Below are 24,354 nucleotides of genomic sequence, written 5' to 3'. Positions count from 1 at the left end.
CTGATGCCAGTCCCATAATATGAACCCACCCATAGATGCATGGCTACAAATACCCTCCACACTGGACAAGAGCTCATAAGACACAGACCTTCCCCAATAATCGGCTTTGAGGACAGAACTCCACAGAGAAAACAGAAGATTTAAGGTGAGCTTGTTATTTCTTTTTAAAATGCAATTGCTTGTGTGTGTGTTACTGTTTCTGACTCTGTCTGTCTTACTCTATTCAGATGCTTTGCTCCGCCTGTGTGCTATCTTTCCTGGCTCTTTACATGTTGCCAGAGGAGACGTCTTCTGCTGTATTGCCAAGCAGATTCAGAGACAAAAGGGTAATAAACCTTTACATGCAACATTTTTCTCACCTTTTGGAAAACTCGAATACCTGCAAGCATGCAATCCTATTTGTCTATTTATAATGTGATCGTTGTCCACAGGAAGTGAACTGGCCAGAACAAGAGCTCTTCCCCCTCCTGCATGATCGCTCAGACCAGGGAGACCTGTCTGTGGGTGACGATGGGGAGATGGACAGGGATGTGCCCCCTCATTCAGAGACATTCCTCGCCCCAACAGAGCACCTTTCTCCCCAAAGGAAGAGCCAACACCAGAACCACCGTAAAGCCCATGAAAAGAGGTGAGGAGAAAATGGGAGAAACCTATCTTAGTTTGAATGGCTTTAAACATCGTGAAATGAATGCAGAAAAAAAGAAAAATACAGCTTGTGTCTAATAAATAAACCAGTGTAATATAAGTCATTTAAATTACATGTATGTCAACCATCATCTAAATTCATCTGAACTTTCTTATTTTATGTATAGTGATTAATGTGATGACATTTCTAAATTCTGCTTCCTGTAATTAATTTGTGTTCTTATGTGACGTTTAAAAATAATAATAAATTAAGTATAGTTTGACATGTTTTTGGGATGTGTGGTACAGTGATTGCAGGTTATGAATGAAAAGTATAAATTGTTCATTGTCAGTCGCTGCACGTCACATACATTAAGTGATTTGCTGTGTCTCCAGGAGGAAGGTTGCTCCTCTGGACTCAATCAGCAGCTTTCAAATGTCCAGTTTCCGAAACAGAAAGGTGAGTTACAAGAGAAAACTGTTCATTGATCTCTATCAGTTAAATTATCAGCAGTTATATGTTACAATTTCAGTGGTAGTCTTGAATGTCCTGGTCTATTTCCCTCCGCAATTCTTGGATCATTTATATTTCGCATTATTTGCATGAGCACCATTTTCTACTGGCATGACACCTCCAGGTTATTTTGTTGAGTATTACAATGATTTGCAGCATTGATAAGTTCTCAATACGCTGCTTGTCAGGTAAAACACTGATCATCTGTAGGTTTGTGTTTCAGGATGAACCTGAAGAAGAAAACAAGGAATAAAGCGCAACTTCAACAATTGAGCTCCTCGTATTCTCAGTGCTAAACCATGTGTGAACTTTGTATATTATATTCCGTATTTATTGCTCAATTAACTCACTGCCATACCAACAAGGGGAACGCTTGTCGACTTACTCCCTCTAGTGGTTGAAGATGCAAACATGACAAACACTGCTGTGTGCACGACATGACACAACATTAAATGTGGCAAAATGACCATTTCAAATGTCTGTGTTCTTTCAATACAAATTATTAAATATACCACCATTATGTTCCCAAAGACTTTTATTTTTCAAGCTACAATTAAAGAAAACAATATCAGACTGCAGAAAATATAGATTTTGCTTGGGTATTTTCTCTCTTCACTTTCACATATGTACAGTTGTCAAAGAACAGGATATGTACACAGAATTGAAGTTGTAGAGAGAGTGCAACTGCTACTGGAGAACAAGACTCTCCCACCAACAAAAGAAAAAGCACATGGTAAAACCAAACAACATAAACAAACGCCACTACCTACGCAGCGTCAACTTATTTTCTGTACACTACAACTTTGTTCTCGATGTGAGACAATCTTATGTCCATTCTCTGATGCGGGCGCATCCCTAATCCCGCTTTTCAGAAAGCTAAGAAATAAACAATTATATGAAACAGAAAAAAAACAATTTTTTTTACAACCATTCATAAACGAGCCTCAGAGCTACTGATCTTGCAACGCACTGCCAAACCATTCGTCTTCCAGCAACATTACGCCCCCACGTCAGATGAGTTTTTAAAACATGAAAAACTAAAACCACACATGAAACAAAAACATCAAAATTTAACAGCTTTCAATGTAAATGTAATTGTTCATGGTAAATGGCTATCATTGATTAACAAGCCAGACAGGAAGAAACATTAAGCGCTCAATCGTGAATGTACACAGCTACATGCCAAGTACAGATTTAAATCAGCCGAAGCCCATCATGTCCCAAATACCACCCATATATGCAGAGGGATGGTATTTGGGTTTATATTTTAAAAGTGCACTGCCGCAAGACTTGTCTGTGTGCAATTTCAAACGTAGCAATTTAGATACAATTGCAGATGCAAAAAAAAAAAAAAGAACAAAAAAAAAAGAAGAAATGTTGACAGATTCTATGAATTTAAAGACCACTTTTTTTCCAGGGGAGTGAAATCTCTACATGTTAAAGTTCAGTGATCATCACTGACAACCAAAACAAAAATGCAAACTCAAAAATAAATCGCCAAAATACGATCAAAAATAAAAATGAGCTCCTCGTCCGACTTTATGACATACTTCGAGACAAATAACAGGGGTGACTTGTTCCATCTCTTACGCTATAAATTTTGCCAATGTGTAAAACTTGCATTGATTGGAAGTTGAAGGGAAATGGCTATCAACGGGAAATGGGACTTCTTGAGATACTAAGGGAAATGTTCACTGATTTGTCAATATCCTCAAGAAATAATTTACAACTCAAAATGCACCGACAGTGGATATGAGATTAAATGTGAAAGTGTATGTGCACATCACCAGCACAGTATACAACAATAAAGCCAATTAATGAAGCAATTATTAGTAACAAATAAATGAGTCTGTTGCCTGTTGTCCAGTTCTTCACGGTAGCCAAAAAAAGAAGAAGAAAAAACATAAAAGAAACCGTAAGGGATAAATAAGAATGGTTGTGATTGTCAAAAGAAATCCTACAAACTGAAAATACAGTTGCCATCCACGTGATAATTTAGGCTGTTTTGGCTGTAGGCATCAAAGAAAACAAGTGTCAAGAGGACAGCAAAAACAGGGTGGGTGCTCCATGTCCCTCCCATCCTCTTCAGGTCTAGGGGTCTTTTTTGTGTCCAGACCGCCTCAAGTCCCTGCACTTGTGGCAGTAAAAGATGTCTGGAACGTTTGACTTCTTGATCTTTGCACACGACAAGTGCACCCATATGCCGCACTGGTTGCACTCGATCATTGGCCGCCCTGCAAATGGCTTCCCACAGTAACAGGTGATCAAGTCCCATGAATCATCCCCTGTGTTGACAAAAGAGAACAGAGTTATGAGATATTATAGCTGTTTTAAAAAAAAGAGTTTGTTTTGCAGGCCAAAGTTGATCTTAATAAATGTGTCATTTCAAAAGGACAAAAGCATGTGTTGTACCTGACTCCACCATAATGTCTTCATCGGCGATCCAGGTCTCACCCTCACTGGAGCTCATCTCTTCCCTGATGGACTCGTCTGGCTGCATTTTTCCCATCCCCTGCATGCTCGGGGTGGAGCCCCCGTGTTCCGTCAGCTCTTCTCTGGCGGGTCGTACCTCTGTGTGTGTATGCTGAGCCTCAGAGTCTGTCTCACTTTGAGCAGTGGAACTTTTAAGCTTCTTAGGCTTTGGCTGTTTTGAGTTTTTGCTGCGTTTGATGCGGGCCCTTTTCTCGCCTTCACTACTGCCACTATCTGCCGCTGTCATGCCGGAACCCAGCGACAGCTTTTTCAGCTTTTTGTCCTTCTTGCGCTCGGCCTTCGTGTTGACCTGGCTCTCGTACAGGGAGTCTTTAAGGCGCATCTTGTCCAGCAGAGTGCTATCAGAGTGCATGCGGCGAATACTTTTGCCCTTATTTGCTCGTGCTTTACGAACAAACGTGTGGATGGTATGGATGTCGGAGCTTCCATCTGCCCAGGTATTGCCGGTGGAGCTGCTGCCTCCACCGCCTCCATCCGCTGACAACCCTGAACTGTGTGCAGAGCTGGATGATGTTGGGGACCATGAACTTTCCTGCAAGGCGACAAGAAAAAAAGCATTTTAGTATTTCTTAACAACCAGAGCAAGGAAGGCAATAACAGTACTTTCTAATATACACAGTGACATTCAGAGCAGCTTACCTCTTTTGGACTGGGGATGTAACCAGCATACGCCAGGACAAAGCTGCAGAACTTGTTGAAGTCCTCAACAGTCCTCTTTTTCCGCTCTGGGGGCTACAGAAAGCATGTGCCATAGTTTAAGAAGGTGAAGGTAATACACACATGTATTTTTAAAAAAAGCTCCATCAACAAAAAGCTCATGAACATACTACTCAAAATCAACATTGCAAAGTACTCACCAACGGTTCCGTTTTGCACGTTAACAATGAATCTAGTGGAGAAGAAAAACAATGCTGTAAGTCACAAGTGAACCAGCCTGGATGCATTTGTTATTTTCACAAAAACAGCTCACACACACACAGAAACACACACACAGAATAACCAAGCACTCGGTTGCCTCCGGGTGCGTTGAGACGCATGTGGACTGACGCTAGCTTAGCTTGCTAACACAGCGCAATAACTTAATCGGCGTTATTGTTTATGATGAGCGCGTTGAAGAGCCGCGTTTGTTTAGTGACGTTAAATTGACTGACAGATGTCTCCGGTTACGGTTTGAGTAGAAAGTGAGCCAGACAGGTCTTCGGACGGTAACGCTCCTTCACTCGGTCCGCCAACAACCGCAACCGGTGTCACTTGGATCAGCATCAGCTGAACTTCATGCAAAGTCTGGATATTTCAGCATTAATCACAAATAACCGTTTGCCGATTTAACGTTAAAGCCCTGTCAGTTGGCTGCTTTTGTAAACAGGGTCGCTCACAAAGCTCAGTTTTAAACTGATCATGTTGTATTGTCTGGAGATGCTACCGGCTAACGTTAGCTGACTCCTGGAGGAAAAGCTAAACGCAAGTTTGGAGACAAATGCAATCAGGGTCACGACTAGCGCGAGATTCTTTACGCCCAACATACTGTACGAGTTGCATTTAAACTCTATATTGCCACTGGGCCACTATGATGAGAGTTAACTTGAGCCAACAAGCAGCCTCTGGAGCGGCTAGCTCGTCACGCTGGCTGTCTTGAAATGGAAGTGGGAGGCTTATTAGCAACGTTAGCTTGGCGCTAGCCAGGTGTCACGTTTAAACGGTTACAACTCGTGCAAAAAACAGTGGTTTTCGTAGCTGACAGGCGATGAAATGCATCAAAAAGCTGACGAGGTTGAGAGTGTTTTATGCGAGGGGGTCGTGTGTTCATCTCCTCACCATGAACGTTAAGCTAGATGGATCGGCGCGTTAACGAGCTAACACAACTGTGCGTGACATACGTTTACATTAGCAAGTCAACTGCTTTGATCGTAAAACTACTACGACTACACACTATTCACTTTATCACAACTTTCATGGCATTTCGACGACAAAACACAAGTTGGTGTGTTATTAATACAGCGCACGCAACCGAAGGCAACACCAACGGAGGACACAACTTACGGGAGGACAGCTTCATCTTAATGTCCGAGAAATACAACACATTTTTCAACAGAGGACAGATTCGCGTCCCGTGGGAGCAGTTCGTGTAACAGCTCGCGGGGTTGTACCGGTGAAACATACCTTGGTGCTCAGACATTATGTCAAGCATTGTCGCCTCACCGACAAGGCCCCGATCCAAGAAACAGAAGCAGCAGGCGAGCTAGCCGAAGAGTAGCGGCCGTCGCGCTGTGCTTCCCCCGGCGTGGCTGCACCTTACCGCCGGGGAACTTCAGCAGCAACACGCCAAGGGGTGCGGAAGACAGTCGTCCTCGCAAATACTACACCGTGGGTCGAAGTTGTGAGATTCCCTCCCCGGGGATCCGTTACAGCAGCACACGTTAACGCACCACAAGCAAACCGCCTCTGAACTGTCCCTTACTAACGTTATTAGCCGACAAAATACTAATTCCTCTGTTGCTTAACGAGCTCGCTTTCCTTCGGCACTACATTTATATAACGTTCTGTAATAAAGTGGAGCAAAATCGTTTTTAAAATCCTTAGATATGTCTTGATGTAGGTCCGTAACGCGAACTTCTCCGATTAAGTTTTTTTTTTTTTTCGTATCTTCGCACACAAAACGACTGGAGTTTTGACTTTATTCCGCACGGTCTTCTCCGTGCGCGGCAGAAACCTCTTGAGGCTGCCAGCGCAGTGTAGCGCGCGGGGAATGCTGGGTAACGTAGTTCAGTATGCGAGTCATTCACCCGACCATAAGGTGTCGGTGAACTACATCTCCCACATTTGATCAATAACACACCAAGAGGAACTCTGGGATGCGATGTTTTTGAAACGGTAGACTGCTAGCAGGCTGTCCAGCGAAACATGTTGGACTTGGTTTAGACAGACCGCGTTATTTTCAGGCTAATAAGAGCTTCTGCGTCTTTGTTGCTTGACAGTCTGAACTTTGAGAGATGTCGTGCTTCTTCGGTTGAATTGCTGAGCTCTTCGTTATATTTGTATCATGGTATCCACGTTTAAATAGGTAGAGAATCAGAGGCATGCTAACTAGTTGAAGCTAGCTGGACCTATACTATTCCCTTTCGCGAGACAGTCTACCGAGTACAATGTTGACTGAATTATTGCAAGGCACTGATGCTGGAGGGTTTCTCATAATTCAAGGTAAGTGCTTTAAATGTGTTGTGAATTCAATCTAAATTTGCGAACAATAACTGATGTGAACCGCAGCAATAGCAAGCTGTAAAGCCATGTGATCTATACTTGCATTGTTAGATTCGGCTAGTTATTCTGGTAGACATCTCCTGAAGAGCTTCATCAATGCTGCATTAAACAGGTATTTAAAGAAATGTATATGTAACTGTTTGATTTTGGATGTTTAATCAAGTATAAATGTTCATTAAAGTTATGTACTTACCTAAAATGTTATTTACCTAGGGAGGAAGCTGTCCATGTCCTTGGCTTTGAGGTCAGTGAAGAAGAGCTGAAAGATGGACTGAAAGGATCACCTGTTCAGAGGTAATTTACTATTGGTGCTGAAATAAGTAGTCCATCTACTTGGACATTGGTGAATCATTAAAGTCATGTATCACGCAAAATGCAAGATTCACTGATTCTAATTGTTGCGGTGTTGCAATTTGTGTATGTGTTGCTCATCTTAATTTTGTATCTTTCTAAATGCAAGATTAACTGCTAATCATTTTGTTTTTTATCATTTCAGGCTACACTTTCACAATGCCTATACAGACCCCCTTGGCTGGACTGATCAACCAAGTTTCACAGTTCACCAGTTCTGTTTGGAGGAACTTACACGTCTGGTCAAGCAAACATCTCACCCCAAACCAGCTACCTTAGTGATTGACTCTCTATCATGGATATTGAGACATGTCAGTGCTCCTGCTGTCTGCAAGACTCTTCAGCAACTTCGAAAAGGTGATAAATCATTACCATAACATGTTCTTAATGTGTGCTTCAGCATGATGTCAAAAGTTTGTTTGTATTGGTACTGAATGAAGGAAGGTATGACATCCAGGCTGTGAGAGTCATTTCAACGTGCATATCAATTAAGAGAAATTAAGCAAATTCAAATATTTATCAAAAGAACCTCACCAGGCTTGTGTGAAATAAACTACTTTCATGGCAGACTTGTATTAGAATAAAGTGTAACTCTGGGACCATGCAGTCTTTACTCCTATTTAAGGGTCTTTTTCTGTGTTTTCATTAGGGGGGGCTGTCAGAGCTATTATGGGTCTGCTCCATGTGGATATGCATCAGAGGGGTACTGTGGGAAGTCTATGCCATTTGGCCACTTCAGTCATCACTGTAGCACCTGGGATGAAGGGAGACGAAGCTGTGGCAAAGATAACAAAGCGCTCAAAATCGGGGAAAGTTGTGCAAGACGTAAGCAGTGTTTCCTTTGGGATGACTATTTTGTGTTCCGTCACTGTTAAAAATCGTACTGTTGATAACTAAGTTTTTTGTCCTAAGGAGGAGATTTTCAGCATCAAAACTGATCTAACAGTCGTCGTACAGAGCAAGCCCAGCCAACTTGGACATAAACAAGCTGACCCTGAGGAACAGGAGGTGCAATATAACACATACTTAATACCTTCAAATCATTAACTGATGAATAGAATAAAGATAGGACTAAGATATGGCAGAACTAAAGTGTGTCCTTTTTCTGTTTCTATAGACAGACCCAACCGCTAACTTAACCTTCAACCTACGACTATCGAATACAGAGCGTGAGGCCAAAGAGAAACTTGCACTGCCCTTTGTCTTTAGCAAAGAGAAGTAAGAAACTTTTCCACAATTGTCGGTTTTTTCAATTGTTGTTTTTTCGTGGTTCCATGTGTTTTGTAATAACTTTTTTTTTAACAACTAAAAAACACGGCCCCCTTTTTCTCTTACAGGAAAACAGCTCTGCTCCACTCAAGCCCAGGTTCAGGACGAATTCTGTACGAGCCGGATGCTAACGATGACTATGACCAGGAGGATCCTGATGATGATCTTGATGTGTAGGCTTCGGCATAAAACTCACCAAAGGCACAGAGGATCCTCCTTTCATGTCCTCCTTGCTATTCTTGACACTGAGTCGTTTTCAGTCGTGAAGATTGAAATACTTGCGGCCATCTCGTGGAGTTTTGAAGATATAAAATAATGTAAAATATTTCTGTAACAAATCTGTATGTTTATAAAATGGTTTTATCCAAAGGTGTTTTCTAAAGTTATTGATCAACTTGATTTCTTTTTACTTTATATATATATATATTATTGAATGTTTATCCAACAGTTAATACGAACACTTTGATTCTTCATCAAATTTAATGTTGTACATTTTATGTAGAATCTCAGGTCCAAGCTATAGCAACATCAAAATGACAGTTTACACCAAGATTTGTTGCTGTGGTTCCCAAAATAATTATGAACAGGGTAACAATATTATTGAAGTGATAAGAAAGTAAAACATACATTCTGTTATACAACATCTTTTATTTTTTCTGACTTAAAATATAATACTGGATGCTTTTTCCCTTTCTAGTGTCTAAAAATATCTCAAACATGATCACTCTTAAGTAAATTCAGACCGTTACATACATGATTGATAGTAGTATTTGGGATATTCATTGATTGTTTTTTTTACATAATCATTTTCGTCATTTTATTGTAATTGATGACAATTTTGGATTCCTTCGACAGAGATCTCAGTGAATGTGCCAGGTCTATTTGTATTAAATTATAATTGTAATCTAGTAGTGGAACCTTTTCCCGTTATAAGTAACCTAACCAAATCATTAGTGCTATCATTGGTGGAATGAGCGCCCCATTGACATCAGGACAGCAGAAAGTCTCTACATCTTCTGTAGCAAACTACAAACACATCTTTTTCGACTATACCTTGAATAGGGCGAAGGTGAAGGTGGCGCCGTATTAGCACTTAAATGGCTCTTACTGATAGCACTTTGTAGTTTAACTTTATTGAAGAAATTGTACTTGCTTGATTCTTGTTGTTCTGAGTTTGGACTCATGGTTTAATGCACTTATTGTAAGTCGCTTTGGATAAAAGTGTCAGCTAAATGACATGTAATGTAATGTAATGTATTTGCATGGCCGTGTCAGATGGGATCGTTTACTAGTTTCCTAAAAGTTTGAAGTAATTCATGAGGTGTAAAGTACACTTTTTGCCCACGTGTCTTCCGACAGCACAGTTGTAAAAGCTGCCCCTGCTATTATAATACAATATGTGCGTATAGAATACATACATCAACCCAGTGATGTTTTTTGTTTGTTAATGTTTTACAACGTTGAACCAGTGTCATAAGGAGGTTTATGCACACCGAGGATTGGCATCAATCACGCTACTGTCAAAATATAAGCAACACTTTATGTACACACAAAAGTCCGAAAATCATCTCCGTGTTAAACTGCACCTCCACCGCTCAAACAGTAGCTGCACAATGACAGCACCGGCAATAAAAACGGGTTATTTTTCACACTCGCTCGTCCACGTCTGTTTATTTTCTCTCCACGTGGACGTGCTGCGCGCCACCACAGGATTCCTCGCGGAAGTGACGGAAAGGCGGCGATGGCGGCTCGCAGATTCATTCCGGATTTCCACCGGACTACAAACAGATTTTAACCGGACCGGTTAGACTTTGTGGAACTTTTGCGAAGCCGACTGTCTTCCGACGCCGCGCAGAGGGAAGTCCCGGTGACCCGGCGCCTGACAACGAGCGACCCCACTGCTTTTTTGGGGGGATATTTTAGTCCAAGGTTCAAGGTGGTCACCCTGTCGAGCTAGCGGTAGCTCGGCGGCTACGAGCTAACGTTAGTCGGTGTACACGGCTAGCTCCCGAGCTGCGTGCTAAGGTCCACACAGCGGCGGCTCGTCGTGCAGCGGCAGCTTTCCTTTTGACCGCGTCCTCGTTCGTCTGTCACAGTTGTGATGCGGATGCGCTCCATTTGACGCTAATTGTGCCACAAGTGTGCAGAGCGAGGTACTCACACGTTTGCTTGGCCTCTTGTTAGTTTGAATCGCTAGTTTGGCGGCTGTGGCTAAAGACGGGGGTTGACTCCTCCACTAGCAAGCAAGTCGCCCCCCACACCACGACCACCACCCCTCGCAGGGACTGTTCCGACAACTGAGGGCAGAAGAAGCGGGCCATCGACAGAGCATTGGAAGCCGGGTTGTTTGGGGTCTTTGCGTGCTCGTCAACATGCTGAAGACCCGGCAGTGTTTACTTGGCATCCGCACGTTTCTCGGTGTAACGTCGCGAATATGGGGCTTCATCATGTACATCCTCAGGAAGCACCTACGGACGGTGAGAAAGGGGGTTTTGTAAGATTTAGTGTGTGTGTGTGTGAGACACGTGAGCAAAGTCTTTACGTTGCCACGGGTCTCGTGTGCCTAATCATTATGTTTCAGATCACATCCACCATGAGGGAGTCTGCTGGCTCTCATAGAGCTTGACTCCATTTGTCTCTCACCTGTGCTGTAATAGTGTCTCATTATGTGCATCCACCGTGATGATTTAGCCAAATATTCAGAAAATGTGTGACCAGATCCCACCGACTGAGTAGCACAAGCCTCCCACTCGATAACACCAGTGTCAAATGTATTGCTATATCATTCAGCATAAATATGGCGATAGTGTAAACCCATTTGCAACACAAGAAGTACATGAAGCGCCACACAGGATTGTTAAAGTACACCAAAATGTACAACTCCAATATAACTCATTTTTTGATAAATATATCGTTATTATTTCAGGTGACTCCTCATTTAAGCGGGAAGATGTCAGAAAATGGTGTCGAAAACCAAAGTCTGTTCAAGGAGATATTCAATTACGCTAAAAATGATGTAAAATCCTCACATTTGTGCAGCCATAACCATACAATGTTTTTTGCTTTTCTATTGATTATCAGTTGGTCAACTAATCGTTTGTTTCAGCTCCTGAATAGTGTGTTTGTGTGATGTGACAGGGTGAATAAATGGCTCATTCAATTAGTACAAAGTGGAATCCTCCCACATTCAAATGCTACATCTGAAGAGCAGTCTGAACAAGCCTGCAGGTCACCTTGCACACAATGGACATGGCATTTAAGGTGTCAGAAGCCACCTGCCTGTGACTTAGACACGCACATGGGTGTTGAGTCGTTAATAGACATGCATATCTGGTGTAATATGAGCAGACTTTGACTCTAGCTCAGTATCTACTCCACAAAGCTCGGAGGGAATGCCCTGTGTGCCGTAATAATCTCGCCGGTCGAGATTTGTCTGCAGTTTATTGTGGCAGTAAGACTTGCTGGTTGTCAACCAACCCTGAGAGTGAGTAATTCAGTCCATGTTATGGCTGAAGTGAGAGGGATTATGTTGGCACAGAGACTGTACTGTTCTCTCTCTCTCCCTCTGTTTCTCTTATTCTCACTAACAGTTTTGCATTGTTGTTTACACTATGTGGTACACTGGAACAATGTCGTGATCCACTGATCGCTACTGTAGCAAGCAGCGTAATATAGGTAGATGGCAGGTGATATTATGAAAATCAGGTACAACGTGTTTAATTCAACAACCCCTTATATCTCATAAGATCCTTGTTTAATCATTCTGCTGTTGTTTCCGTTCACAATCCATTCAGGGACCTAATCAAACATTTAGATCAATAAAAGCTCTCTTGGGTTATGAATATTATCATTGTCAGCGGATGCTCATCTCCTGCATGAGACAGTAACAGTGTGTAGCTGGGTGCTGAAACAATCGCCTAAGCAACAGAGAAATAATAATCAATTGTACCCTAATCACATGTACATTATTATGCAAAAATGCACTAACTTGTCTGGTTTTAGCTTTTCAACTGAAGAAATCTGCCATTTCTCAGTCTTTTTGCATGCATCCTGGTTACAGTCACACACATTCAAGGGCTAGCTGCTTTTCACCCTTACATATCGTTACTCGCTGAAGATTCAAAGTTTTTAGTTGCTGTTCATTGGTTTAAGAGCGCAATATATTTGAAATGTTAGTTTTAACCCAGTCTGTGGGAAAAGGACTCTGTCTGAGTTTGCCGGCCTGTGGTCCAGATGGACGCTCTCAGAGGTGCAGAGAGATGAGTCGAGGGTGAGGTCCCCTGTGGTGCTCAGCAGCTGCTGGCACCAAGCGGCTTCCCCAAAGTGAACTCTGCCAGGCAGCCGTGGGAGGTGACTCGGAGGGAGGCCCTGTCCAAGGCTTAGGTACCAAGGCTCAGTCAAAGTCACCCTGCAAGTCTCCCTTTCTGTTTGTGCCCCGTGCGCCACTGACACCCACTGACAGCTGGGGGGGATAAAAATAGCCCTGTGAAGAAAAGTGCATCGGCCCCTGGGCAAGAGTGGCACTGGAATGGGTCCTCTGTAGTCGTCCTGCCCAGTGCAGAGTAAGGAAGTTACAAAGGAGGAGTCACGGGGTGGATGTTTCAGTCATTCAATATGGTGTCCCCCCCCTCCATTCTCTTGACCCACCGCTGATGTACAGCAAAATAAGAGCTCTGATTTCCCAAACATGTATTGTTTGAAAATGTCATGTCAAACACGTTATGTGTGCAGGAGGAAATAAAAAGACAAACACACACACACTTTAAACATAACCATGGTGCAGTTAACTCATGGCCCACTGTATTTGTGTATGGCGTGTTGTTTTAACTGATCCGTTACGGTTTGACTGACTTTCATTTGTCTTGTTCTTTTACAGATAATCCAGTATCAGACGGTGCGATACGACACGTTGCCTCTGTCCCCTATCTCCAGAAACAGACTCAGTGAGTACATGATATGATATGACCGCTCAGCCAGTGTGAGACTGCAGCATTTGTTCTACTAAAGTGTAACGAAATAAGAGGGCTTATTTCCCAAATACAAATTCTGCTTTTACCCAGACACAATTGTTTATTATTATTATCACCCTTGTATTGCGATAACAATACAAGGGTGAGGCACTACTGCAACAGTAAGTACAAGTTACACCAGTCTGTTAAGGAAGTCAAGCGATTGTGCAGGAAAAAAAAGGTTATTGGCCACAAAAAAAAAAACGGACTCGCGCTTGACCTCGTTCTCAGGACCTTCGTGTCCTCAGAATACATGAACATCAGTATTTCTAAACTTCACAGGACTTCGCTAATATTCCTTCTTCACGTGAGGAGACTCAGACGAGTGTGTGTGGACTGTCGGTCATAGCCAAGTATATTTATTGAGGTGGATCAAGTGGCCGGATGCAAACCACAGTTGTTCTGTATTTTCACTCAATTGTTTCAGCAAACCTGTTATGCTACGTTGATCAGTTATTGTGTGCGCTCTTGGCTTTTTAATAGCTTACTGTCAAAGATCGGTTTTGCATTTAAATCATTTGCATGAAGTTAGGCTCCACTACAGTATAGAGAGATGACACTTTACAATTTGAAAGACAAACGAGTGTTACGAATATCAAGTGATTTTCACTGACGGCATACAGGACTTTCTCGCAGACGACACATGCACTTAAAAAAGGAAATGTCAGTCTGTTGCGCAGCTTTAAATATGCATTGTGAAATAAACATAATGACTATGAAAGCAAATGCAGACACTTCCCAAACCACCACTAATCCATAACATCCCTGCTAGATATTTAATAGGGTAGTGCAGATCTGTAATTGTATTCCATCCATAGGTAGGATGAATAGCAACATTTAATCGGCACATTGTAATTATATCTGATACTGCTATATGAGAAGGCTGCCGTCCTCATGAAAACATCCACATCTGTGATGAAGCCCGACCAACCGTACACCAATCTTGTTCGTCAGCAATAAACATAACATATTCAGCGAAGAAGGCAACGAGTCCTAGCCTATCAGGCACAGACAGTACGGGCTTTGCAAAATGTGGGTGGGAGGGATCAAACTACCCTAAATAACGAGTTACACAACTGCCATTGGCTGTGAAATAGGTAATTTGGCATGGGAATGAGAGGGCACTCTCTTGCACACTTATTGCTAGTAAGCCGTCGGTCCCAATGGTAGCGTGCATGCCAAAGGTTGCCTCCACCTGAACCAGTGCAAAACATCCCAAGGATGTAGAACCAATACTGCACTATCTAAATAATGTTTGTCATGAATTGCACTGCACGTCAAGCCTTTTCTAATGAAGATGTCAACGACGTAGTATTTCTCAAGACCTGTAACCAGAATGCTAACATTAAAAGACTCATCTACAGACTGTAAGCCACCGTGTGATGTAAACCGCTATTGTCCCGACAGAGCGTTTGAGTAAAACAGTGAATTATGGCAGCAGGTTCATGTCAGGACGCGGTGGCATGGCGACCAAAAAAAGGGAATGAATGTTGCTTGTGACAAAATGTATTTGTGGTGTTGACGTGGAGAGGAAATACAAATGTTAAAGTCATAATTTAAACTAGAATGGACTGCTGTGTGCGCTCTGAATGAACTCTCCTGTCTGTTGAGACCTCATTCTAAAGCACACTCTTGACTTGGAAGGATTGCAATTCAGTTTCACTTTCCTCGCCTCTCACTGACTACAGAGCCCTCAGCTGGAGATCCAGGTCCGGTTTCAAGTGAATGAGTGATTCCTTTAGCTGTAAATGGGTCCTACTCCGGCTGGTACTGCAGGCGACTTGTGTATGAAGATGGCCCGCCAGCCCACTGATTTTGAGAAGTTTAAAAATATTTTCAGTTCATTATAAAACTATGGCGCCGTTTATGGTTTAATTCATGTCTCTCTTTTTCTCTTGCGCGCCGAACAGAAAACCGTCGGCAGAAAAGGCTTTTAGGAGGTGGGATCCACACCTCCTGGAAGTCCTGACTGCCTCCCAAAAAAATAATTCACATTTTACTTTTTTGTATTTAAAGTGCACAGCTCGTCCCCCAAAAGTAAAGCATGCTTGCATCCTGATGTCATTCACTCATTACACGTCGGACTGAGGTCACGGATCGACGTATGAATCCAGTTTCCACAGTCGAATGTTTTTATGAATAATATGTATTAATGCAATTTTAAGCACATTTACATAATGTTGTTTCACAAATTTAAATATAGTGAAACCGTTCTCCAAAGATCCAGTAGGCCCTATATTTTCTTGTGAGTCATACGGTAACATAATGTCTTTAATCCTTACATTAAAACACATCTCGTATCCAGATTGTATCGCATCTGGATATGATTTTAACTGGTCACATTTACACCTGTTTTTTATTTTGCTCTGTTAAGTTCAAGCAACTCAATCGAGTGAGTGATTAGATATTTCTGCCCGCTAGTGTTTTTTTAATACCAGCCTGTTATGAGAGCCAATCAACACCCCATACGTTAATCAACCACGGACACAAAAAGAGGACTGGCGTTCGCTGTCAAGTGAATGTTGGTTACTTAATTTAAACAACTGCATCATACAGTTCTAACAATTTAATTAAATGTCTTATTGGATTTCTTGTATAACCTTATTGGTCCCATGAGCTGGTTTCTTGTGTTTGCATGTAAACGTACTGAGATGGAGCAGCTCACGTGTCCACCTTGTGTCATGAACTCCAGATGCTGTAAAGAGGAAGATTCTGGTTCTGGACCTGGACGAGACGCTGATCCACTCTCACCATGACGGTGTCCTCAGACCCACAGTGAGACCTGGCACGCCGCCAGACTTCATCCTCAAAGTATGAGCGTTCAGCCGCACGTGTGCATGTTCGAACACATATGCATCCAAGCCTCAACTGTCTTTCTTTTCTCTGTGCAGGTCGTCATTGACAAGCATCCAGTCAGATTCTTTGTACATAAAAGGCCGCATGTTGACTTCTTTTTAGAAGTGGTGAGTGTCAACCTGTGATCAATGTCACCGTTTGCGAGTCCAGAATAAGACGGAAGGGACCAATGAAGCACACTGAACTTGGAACATCATGTCTCATGTCACCTGACTGTCATCTTTGCCACAAAATGATCCTGTGTGACTTACGGAGCGCTTACTGTGTCGTTGGAATTCATACTGTTGTGTGCTCTGTACCCTGTGTGTGTGTGTGTGTGTGTGTGTGTGTGTGTGTGTGTACAGGTGAGCCAGTGGTATGAGCTGGTGGTTTTCACAGCCAGTATGGAGATCTATGGCTCCGCAGTGGCAGATAAGCTGGACAACAATAGGAACATCCTGAAACGCAGATACTACAGACAGGTGCTGCTCTAAACTGTATTCCAACAGCATTTAAGCTGATCCTGTTTGGGCTTTTTGATCCCGTCTGCCTTTATGAAGTCTCTTCATGTCCTCATTTTTGATGGTGTGTTTTTTCCTGTTTTTTTCCCCCCAGCATTGTACATTGGATCTAGGTAGTTATATTAAAGACCTGTCTGTAGTACACGATGACCTGTCCAGTATTGTCATCCTGGACAACTCGCCTGGTGCTTATCGTAGCCATCCAGGTAAGACTTGAAGTTCTAGCGTAAACCTATTTGGATTTGTGGACATTTAACTGCTTGAATTCTTTGTACATCCATCCAGTCATACAAAGTCAAATTCCGCTTCATCTTATACACGTCAACCTTGTGATGCCGCAAGAAGCGTCTGAATAACTGGGCCATTTATTTCTCAGTACAAGGCTCGTATTGTAAAAGTCGTAACGGCACATTAAATCGGTAGTTCCTCTCAACACACTGTGTCCTCTTTAACAAAGCAGCATCAAATCACATATGTCCTTTTCACTAACATGCCTGACTGGCTTTTTTTCTGCCCTCCAGACAATGCAATACCCATCAAGTCCTGGTTCAGCGACCCTAGTGACACAGCACTTCTTAACTTGCTGCCTATGCTGGATGCACTAAGGTAAAAGGCCTGATAAAGTTGTCAGGAAAACAAATGGGCAGCGCAAACACTTAACTCTGTGCATACTGTCTGTAATCAAATGATCCGTGGTGTAATTCAAGATGTAAACTAATGGCTGCAACTGACTACATTATTATCGTCTTAAACAGCTGTTAAATTCTCATTTTGTAACAATGACAGCAGGAAAAGACTTAAGGACATTATTTTGAATGAGACCATATTAAATGCTTATATATATATTTTTTCTTTCTGAGTTTCCAAATGTTGAGCTATCCCTTTAATGGCTCAGATAGTGACACCTTCAATGTCAGGAAGTTGAATAGCCTCTTTCTCTCTCTCCTAGGTTCACTGCTGATGTTCGCTCTGTCCTCAGTCGAAACCTCCACCAGCATCGACTCTGGTGATTGGCTGAATCAAGAGGGGTGGGGTTTGTTGACCAGCCTCTTCCTCTCTGCCGCTTCCATCCTACCCTCCGTTCCCACGCAGGCGACCCACCAGCCCTCTCTGAGCCTCTCAGACGTGTCCTGAGGAGATGAGGGTTGGGGTGACCACCTAACACGGGATGAAAAGTATGGGATCACCAGAGCCCAGAAACTACTGAGGAGGGTGGGAGGGGCAGCTTGTTTCTTTTTTCCTTTTTGATTCTTTATTTTTATTTTTTCCCCCCAAAACAAAAACGGAGCCTCTCTGCCTTATTGCTCCTGATACTGACTGTTCGTATGTAGGTGAGCTTGTCTACGAGAGTCGGAGTATGCTTGCTGAGTACGTTAGTCCTTTTAAAACTTTTTTGAGAATCAGGAGGGGGGAGGGTGGGGGGGAAAGGGGAGGATCAGCAAAGCAACGAAGACAATTCTACATTATTATTTTTCCTTTTTCTCCATCATCAGACGTTGCACTTAAGCAGACAATTTATCAATTTACTGTCTTAACCTCAGTGCAACTGAGCAGGGGAAAACAGAAAACCGCCCCTTTTTTTTTAGATCAACCTCACCCTCAACGATAAATAATTGATTCCTGAGGTACGTTTTTTTTTTTCCCCTAAACAAGAATGGATCAACTTACATGTGTAATCGATGGACTTTTGCTTGCAACATACCATCCACAGGCATTTTTCTGGACAAATAGCCGAGCAGCCTGAGATTCTTTTTGTTTTGTTTTTTCAGCCATAACATCAGTGTTTCCACAAAGCTCCACGTGGAACTCTGTGAAAAAGACTTGACTGAAAAGTTGTGAGAGGAAAAAAAGACTGGCTTGTAACGATATGTGGACTGCCGTGCCGCCTTTCCATATCTGATTGTGTCTCTATTATGATATGTGATAATATGACTTCTGCAAACCACGACATTTCATTCTCCCCCTTTTGCAATCGGATGCCATCCTGATTTCATTGAATAGGAATTGCACTTAATTTTTTTTTTTCCCCTTCTATTTTTGTTGCAGTTGGTTTTGTATTTGTTTCAAATTTGCAGCCTTCCTATTTCAGTTCCCACCCACTCGGCTTACTGTATGGATTCAACTATTAGACCTTCTGTCTTTAAAATGCCTTCTGAACAATGTCTTGTTGTCAAGGCTCACACCGGCTTCTTATTGGCTCTGTCTCCAGGTCTGTGTTACTAATAAAACACTTGTCAGTATCGGCCCGTTATTATCCGGCTTGTTTTTTTTTTTTAATCCAATTCATTCTGCAGCTTGTCGACTGACCACTTTTACTGGGGTGAAAAGGACTTCGAGTGGATTCCAGAAGTTACTTTCTCGAGGCAATTTATTTTTATTTTTTTTGCTAATCTGCTGCCATCATGTGGTGTGACAGGAAACTGCATGTGTCCACTCAGTATTCCTACCTGTATTTAATGTATTTAAAAAATACTCCTTGGCATCAAACCAGATATGAAGGATTTTGTCTTCTTTCCAGAAGGTAGCAACATGGATGCTCTCTTAGCCTTCAAATAAAGACAGCTAAGAGCTATTGTGTCACGTATGACACTTTATAGGGTGTATGCTGATTTAAATTGGGTAAAGCGAGCTAAAACTAAATGCAACATGTAATCATGTAATGGTACCTTCATGGTTAAATGTTGAAGCCTTTGCTGCTCTTGGCTTGTTTTGCATTATACTGACGAGTGTTTCTGAGGTTTTGTCCCCACCATTTACATCAATGAGGGTAGGCTAGATCATTCTTTACCATAAGTCTATATAATGCAATCAAATTCACCACAAGTTACATCACCGCCATGAAGGTAGACAACTGTACGACGGGTGGACCAAGAGTATATTGGTACATAATAGCTGTTTTCCACTCTACCTCCTCCTGATAGTATTAAAGTAAAACCGAAAGTTGGAAACTGTAAATGTGCATCTCTTGTTGAGTAACTTCCCTCCTATAAGAATACCACCCACTGACATCACCTCCTCTGTTGCATTTGTCAACAATTCCTGGGAAAGCAAAGACTGCTTTCTCTTTTTATCCCTCTTCTTTTTCACAATAATGTTTTTATTGTATAGGCTACTCCATCATCAAACATTGGCACCTTAGAGTCCCACAATAAGCCCCATAGTATGACTCAAAGTGCTCTACAGTTTGCAGGACAACCTGAAGCTGCTGCCAGTATTCTAAAATCTGTGTTTTCTGTGAGTCACTAGCACAATATAATTAATACTTTTCCAATGAGCGTTTCAGGAGATGGACGTATGAATGGAAAGCTGTGACTTTGACATATTGTAGCCTATACTGTATGTTGGATACAAATATTCTTAATTTCAGCTGTGTGGTTTTTTTTCTTTTCTAATCTCTGAATAGAAAAGTGTTTTACTGTTAAAGGGAAGTAACGGATTTGATCACTAAACAGTTCCCAGTAGTTCCCTTAAAGCCAGCATTCGCCATCGTTACACACCAATAAACCCATATAAAAGAACAAGGAGATGAACCCCTTAGATTTTACATTTGATTTACCCCTTTAATTCTTCCACAAATCGGGTTAACGACTCGAATAATGCTGTCTCACTTGTTATGTTGCGGCAACAGCGGAAATTGCGAAACTTCAATCCCATTTAGTAATTTACGAGCTCAAATAATGAGTGACAATAATTCTCAACACTGAATGCCTTTAGACCCGGATAATATGACAGTTTAAAATGACAGTTTGTTGTCGCATGTTTTTCAGTTTCTTGTGTCTAGCTGCTAACTGCTGGGCCACGGTCATATGACAAGGACAGCTGCCTCTTCACCGCCCTTTCCAACGTCGTTACGCGCAGCGCGAGATAGAAATAAAAATAGTTCCACTGAAAACAAATCGCATCACAGATTTAAAGCCACTTGAAAATGATTCATTTCAAGGGATGCATGTCAGTTGAATGAACGCCAATTATCGGAACGTGACGTGAAACGTGACCTGCGATAGAGCGAAGTCTACCCCCGCGAACTAGACTCTGCAACGTCATGTTGTTATTGTATCCCTCCGCCGCAGTCGCACTAGGAAAACAGCTGTGGAGTGCTAAAGAGCTAGTTTGTTTTTGTCGTGTGTGACAGCGATTTGAACAGTTCCTCGAGCAGATTGCTATCCTACAACTTCAGAGGGACCGACTTGTCGTCCGTCATCTCATTTAAAGATGAAGTTCCAGTACAAAGAAGAACACCCTTTTGAGAAAAGGCGGTCCGAAGGCGAGAAAATCAGGAAGAAGTATCCGGACAGGGTTCCTGTAAGTAGCTAACGTTAGCTCGGTGGCGCTAGCTAGCGTTATGTGGCAACGCTCGTGCTGCCAACGACACTTATTGTACCCACAATAAATCCACCTTGAATCACGGGGGCTCGCTTGTAGCCACACCTGACTGCGCTTATACTTGTTATAGGTGACTGCCACGTTACTGGACGGGGCGCAGTGAGCTAACGAAGCTCACGTTAGAGGTTAATAACCAGGAGGAGGTCGGCCGCTCCGAGCAGGCCGTCAGGTGGCGGCTTCATGGGTGTGTTGAAAGATATTACAGGTGATATCGGCTACTATATGGCCACACGAGCTATGATGACCGTGGTGGTTTATTATTACAATTAATGGTGTACACACGGAGTGATTATGGCCTGGGTGTAGTTTTAGGCTGCGTCTTAAAATAGTACGTGTCAACAAACGGGACACTTGTTTACGTTGCTCGAGCTCCTTGAGGTGCATCATATGGTCCGCGGCTCTTGCTCTAAAACGACTGGCCGAGAACAACAATGCGCAGTGGACCTTCTGTAATGTAAAGAGAGCAATCGAGTTTCATAGCCTCTCCTTTCTCAGCTGTTATCAGATTGTGATACACATGATGTATCGCTGCAGCTATTTAATTGATCGAGTAATCTTCCAATTATTTCACCACACTAATTTGGTCAAAATAGTCAAAACAGACCTTCACAAGTTCCCTGAGTCTTGATTTGTCTGATCACTAGTTTAAAACCAATAGTCCAAAACCGAAGTATATATGTTTCCATAGGCTGTGTATAAGATATACATATATGTTTCTGTCTTAGGATACGAAACCAGATGATATCCACAGTTAACACACTGGAACAAATTATGTTTGCGCTAAAAAAATAGAAATGTTGCTGCTTCATTTTTCCTGGTGTGGTGGTAAGTAGTATTCAGTCCTATTTTTAGACTGAAGAGTTGGAAGTGAAAGCTCTCCTGTCAGTCCTCTGTTGCCATTTCCTCGGTCTGAATTACTTTTAAGTATACCAAAGTCTTTCTGACTGACTAATTACAAAATAACAGGCTCCAGATACTGTTCATGAAACATCCGGTTTAGAAATATTTCAGTCCTCGCTTGACTGAGAAGGTTGTTTCACCTTTCTAAAAATAAAACAAATTTTAAAAAAAGGGATCTGAGAATACACAATCTATTGAATTACTTCTCACTTCGTCCACGCTTCCTGTTTGTTCAGTGGAAACTATATTCTATTGTTAAGGAGATGTGTTCTTGTTTTTCTTTTTTTTCTTCAGGTAATTGTGGAGAAAGCCCCCAAAGCCAGAATAGGAGATCTGGACAAGAAGAAATATCTGGTCCCCTCCGACCTGACAGGTAAATATTTGATCACATGCCAAGTACCTGGAGAAAATTAAAAAATAAAACAAGAGTGCAGTGACATCTAAAGTTTTGTCGATTGTCATTCATCAGTGGGCCAGTTTTACTTCCTCATCCGGAAAAGAATCCACTTGCGAGCTGAGGATGCGCTCTTCTTCTTTGTAAACAACGTCATTCCACCCACCTCAGCAACCATGGGACTGTTGTACCAGGCAAGGGTCATTTCCTCTTCAGTATTTTGGGTTGTCTTCCCCTCACTTATATCAAAGCAAGTGTCACGCTAACATTCTTTCTTCTTACTCTCTCACTCAGGAGCATCATGAAGAGGACTTTTTCCTCTACATTGCCTACAGTGATGAGAGTGTGTACGGGAGCAGCCAAAGGGAAATCTGATCCCGCTACCATCCCCCCTCCAACCACTACCCACCTTTCTGAGACCTCCACCATTCATTTAAATATTAAATCCAGCTAAGCAGCCTAGAGTTCTCGGAGTGAATATGTCAAATGCACTTTCGCACCCATACATGACCTCTCTCCCATCTAGTTATGTCTTTATTGTTCTGCAGTCTGAATTGTATTTGCTTCCACTTTTTATCTTTTCAGTAGCGACTTGGGTTAATTGGTCTTGTGGCCAGTTTATTTTCTCGTGTTGTATTTGTACACCAGACTTTGCTGAAAAAACTAAGAACCAATAACAAAATATTGTTAGAACTAGACCATAAATATAGTGCCCCCACCCGCAGTGTTAAAAGAAGAACGGTATGTGAGTTTAAAGCAGCTCTTATTGACAATGAAGAAAGATTGTTTGTTCACCCTGTTGACTTGTTGGGGTATAAAGTTTGCTTTGAGTTTTTAGTTTATGAAATAAAGAGCATCTACCAGTTGAAGGCAGGTTAATTTGTCTCTGACGGAATAAAGGATAACTGTTTTGCAGCAGTTCTTTTCTGATTTAAAAAAAAAAAAAAACTGAAGTGGCGAGAGATTTCTTTAGTTTTTTTGTCAAATTCACCCGCCACTGAAGTATGCGAATGAGAATATTGTGGGCTGCATCGCATCTGACCTAAAGCAAGGAGTTTAATATAATTCAGACTAACAATCACCCTCTGCTTTCAGTGGTAAGACTATTATTTTGACTGCTACTATGATTGTTGTTGTTATTGTTATTTTAGATGGCTTAATTTCTAAACGGTGTTGTAAAGCTGGTTGAAATCTTCTTCTTTTTTTTTTTTTTAAGTTTGTCTCCTTTTTAAGAAAAAATAAGGGGTTGAACTCTGTATACAGCTGCATTACTGGCTATTTCTCTCCACTCATGACCATAAATGATAAAATGTGATTAAAACCTCTGTTTTTTGTGGTTATTGTATATGTTTAGTAATATTTGAGAAGGTTATTAAAAAAAATAAAGTTTCTCTTTGTGAGAGGCTCATACTTGCAAACTTTAGAAAGACCAAACTTTAAGTCGATATAGAACTTAAGTCATGTCCACTATATTTATATTGACCAACATAGTGTGTGCCTTTCCAAGTTGTTTAAAACTGCTTACTGCTTACTTTCGTGAATATATGAGCTAGTTTCTAAGGCTGAAGGTTACAGAAACCAATAACAAAAGTATAAATGTGGCAGGATGAACCGGGTATGTCATCAGTAGCATATGTCTTTGTTTCCAAATTAATTCAAATAAAAGATTGACATTTAAACTTAAATAAAATGCACTACAAGTTAAAATAAATCTTTTTCCAAGTATTACAAATAAATACATTTAGGAATATTTAGGTTAGTAGATGACAGAATTCAACAGACCAACTGGTCATATAATTAAGA

General features: G+C 41.8%; 4 protein-coding genes across 4 annotated transcripts; 3 read left to right on the top strand and 1 right to left on the bottom strand.

Annotated features, from left to right (window-relative positions):
* Nucleotides 1-1,655: 1,655 nt before the first annotated feature.
* phf23b (PHD finger protein 23b) lies at nt 1,656-6,367 on the bottom strand. Its single transcript, XM_034557177.1, has 5 exons — nt 5,792-6,367; nt 4,489-4,520; nt 4,271-4,363; nt 3,551-4,163; nt 1,656-3,423 (listed from the first exon to the last, which is right to left on the bottom strand). The coding sequence occupies exons 1-5, from the start codon at nt 5,817-5,819 to the stop codon at nt 3,230-3,232; spliced, it is 960 nt and encodes a 319-aa protein (XP_034413068.1). The 5' UTR covers nt 5,820-6,367; the 3' UTR covers nt 1,656-3,229.
* Nucleotides 6,368-6,399: 32 nt separating this feature from the next.
* Nucleotides 6,400-8,883, top strand: elp5 (elongator acetyltransferase complex subunit 5). Its single transcript, XM_034557178.1, has 8 exons — nt 6,400-6,829; nt 6,941-7,001; nt 7,103-7,183; nt 7,386-7,597; nt 7,890-8,065; nt 8,153-8,248; nt 8,358-8,458; nt 8,578-8,883. Exons 1-8 carry the CDS (start codon nt 6,775-6,777, stop codon nt 8,684-8,686), a joined length of 891 nt encoding a protein of 296 aa, XP_034413069.1. The 5' UTR covers nt 6,400-6,774; the 3' UTR covers nt 8,687-8,883.
* A 1,292-nt stretch (nt 8,884-10,175) lies between these two features.
* On the top strand, nt 10,176-19,125 carry ctdnep1a (CTD nuclear envelope phosphatase 1a). The gene is made up of 8 exons (XM_034557179.1): nt 10,176-10,986; nt 13,386-13,452; nt 16,211-16,329; nt 16,410-16,481; nt 16,719-16,835; nt 16,969-17,080; nt 17,396-17,480; nt 17,824-19,125. Exons 1-8 carry the CDS (start codon nt 10,882-10,884, stop codon nt 17,882-17,884), a joined length of 738 nt encoding a protein of 245 aa, XP_034413070.1. The 5' UTR covers nt 10,176-10,881; the 3' UTR covers nt 17,885-19,125.
* Nucleotides 19,126-20,826: 1,701 nt separating this feature from the next.
* gabarapa (GABA(A) receptor-associated protein a) lies at nt 20,827-23,466 on the top strand. The gene is made up of 4 exons (XM_034557288.1): nt 20,827-21,176; nt 22,452-22,530; nt 22,627-22,745; nt 22,846-23,466. The coding sequence occupies exons 1-4, from the start codon at nt 21,087-21,089 to the stop codon at nt 22,924-22,926; spliced, it is 369 nt and encodes a 122-aa protein (XP_034413179.1). The 5' UTR covers nt 20,827-21,086; the 3' UTR covers nt 22,927-23,466.
* The last annotated feature ends 888 nt before the right edge of the window (nt 23,467-24,354 follow it).

The sequence above is a fragment of the Cyclopterus lumpus genome, chromosome 18 (genome assembly GCF_009769545.1).
Source record: "Cyclopterus lumpus isolate fCycLum1 chromosome 18, fCycLum1.pri, whole genome shotgun sequence".
In the NCBI taxonomy this organism is placed as follows: domain Eukaryota; kingdom Metazoa; phylum Chordata; class Actinopteri; order Perciformes; family Cyclopteridae; genus Cyclopterus; species Cyclopterus lumpus.
This window is presented reverse-complemented; position numbering and strand designations above follow the sequence as displayed.

Excerpts from the sequence above, each read along its gene's own strand:
- gabarapa (XM_034557288.1), top strand. The coding sequence starts at position 21,087 with ATGAAGTTCCAGTACAAAGAAGAACACCCTTTTGAGAAAAGGCGGTCC. Across the intron at positions 21,177-22,451 it reads AGTATCCGGACAGGGTTCCT|GTAATTGTGGAGAAAGCCCC; the intron begins GTAAGTAGCTAA and ends TTTTTTCTTCAG. Across the intron at positions 22,746-22,845 it reads CCATGGGACTGTTGTACCAG|GAGCATCATGAAGAGGACTT; the intron begins GCAAGGGTCATT and ends TCTCTCACTCAG.
- phf23b (XM_034557177.1), bottom strand. The coding sequence starts at position 5,819 with ATGCTTGACATAATGTCTGAGCACCAAG. Across the intron at positions 4,521-5,791 it reads CATAATGTCTGAGCACCAAG|ATTCATTGTTAACGTGCAAA; the intron begins GTATGTTTCACC and ends CTTCTCCACTAG. Across the intron at positions 4,364-4,488 it reads CGTGCAAAACGGAACCGTTG|CCCCCAGAGCGGAAAAAGAG; the intron begins GTGAGTACTTTG and ends TGCTTTCTGTAG.
- ctdnep1a (XM_034557179.1), top strand. The coding sequence starts at position 10,882 with ATGCTGAAGACCCGGCAGTGTTTACTTGGCATCCGCACGTTTCTCGGT. Across the intron at positions 16,482-16,718 it reads TTGACTTCTTTTTAGAAGTG|GTGAGCCAGTGGTATGAGCT; the intron begins GTGAGTGTCAAC and ends GTGTGTGTACAG. Across the intron at positions 16,836-16,968 it reads AACGCAGATACTACAGACAG|CATTGTACATTGGATCTAGG; the intron begins GTGCTGCTCTAA and ends TTTTCCCCCCAG.
- elp5 (XM_034557178.1), top strand. The coding sequence starts at position 6,775 with ATGTTGACTGAATTATTGCAAGGCACTGATGCTGGAGGGTTTCTCATA. Across the intron at positions 7,002-7,102 it reads ATCAATGCTGCATTAAACAG|GGAGGAAGCTGTCCATGTCC; the intron begins GTATTTAAAGAA and ends TTATTTACCTAG. Across the intron at positions 8,066-8,152 it reads CGGGGAAAGTTGTGCAAGAC|GAGGAGATTTTCAGCATCAA; the intron begins GTAAGCAGTGTT and ends TTTTGTCCTAAG.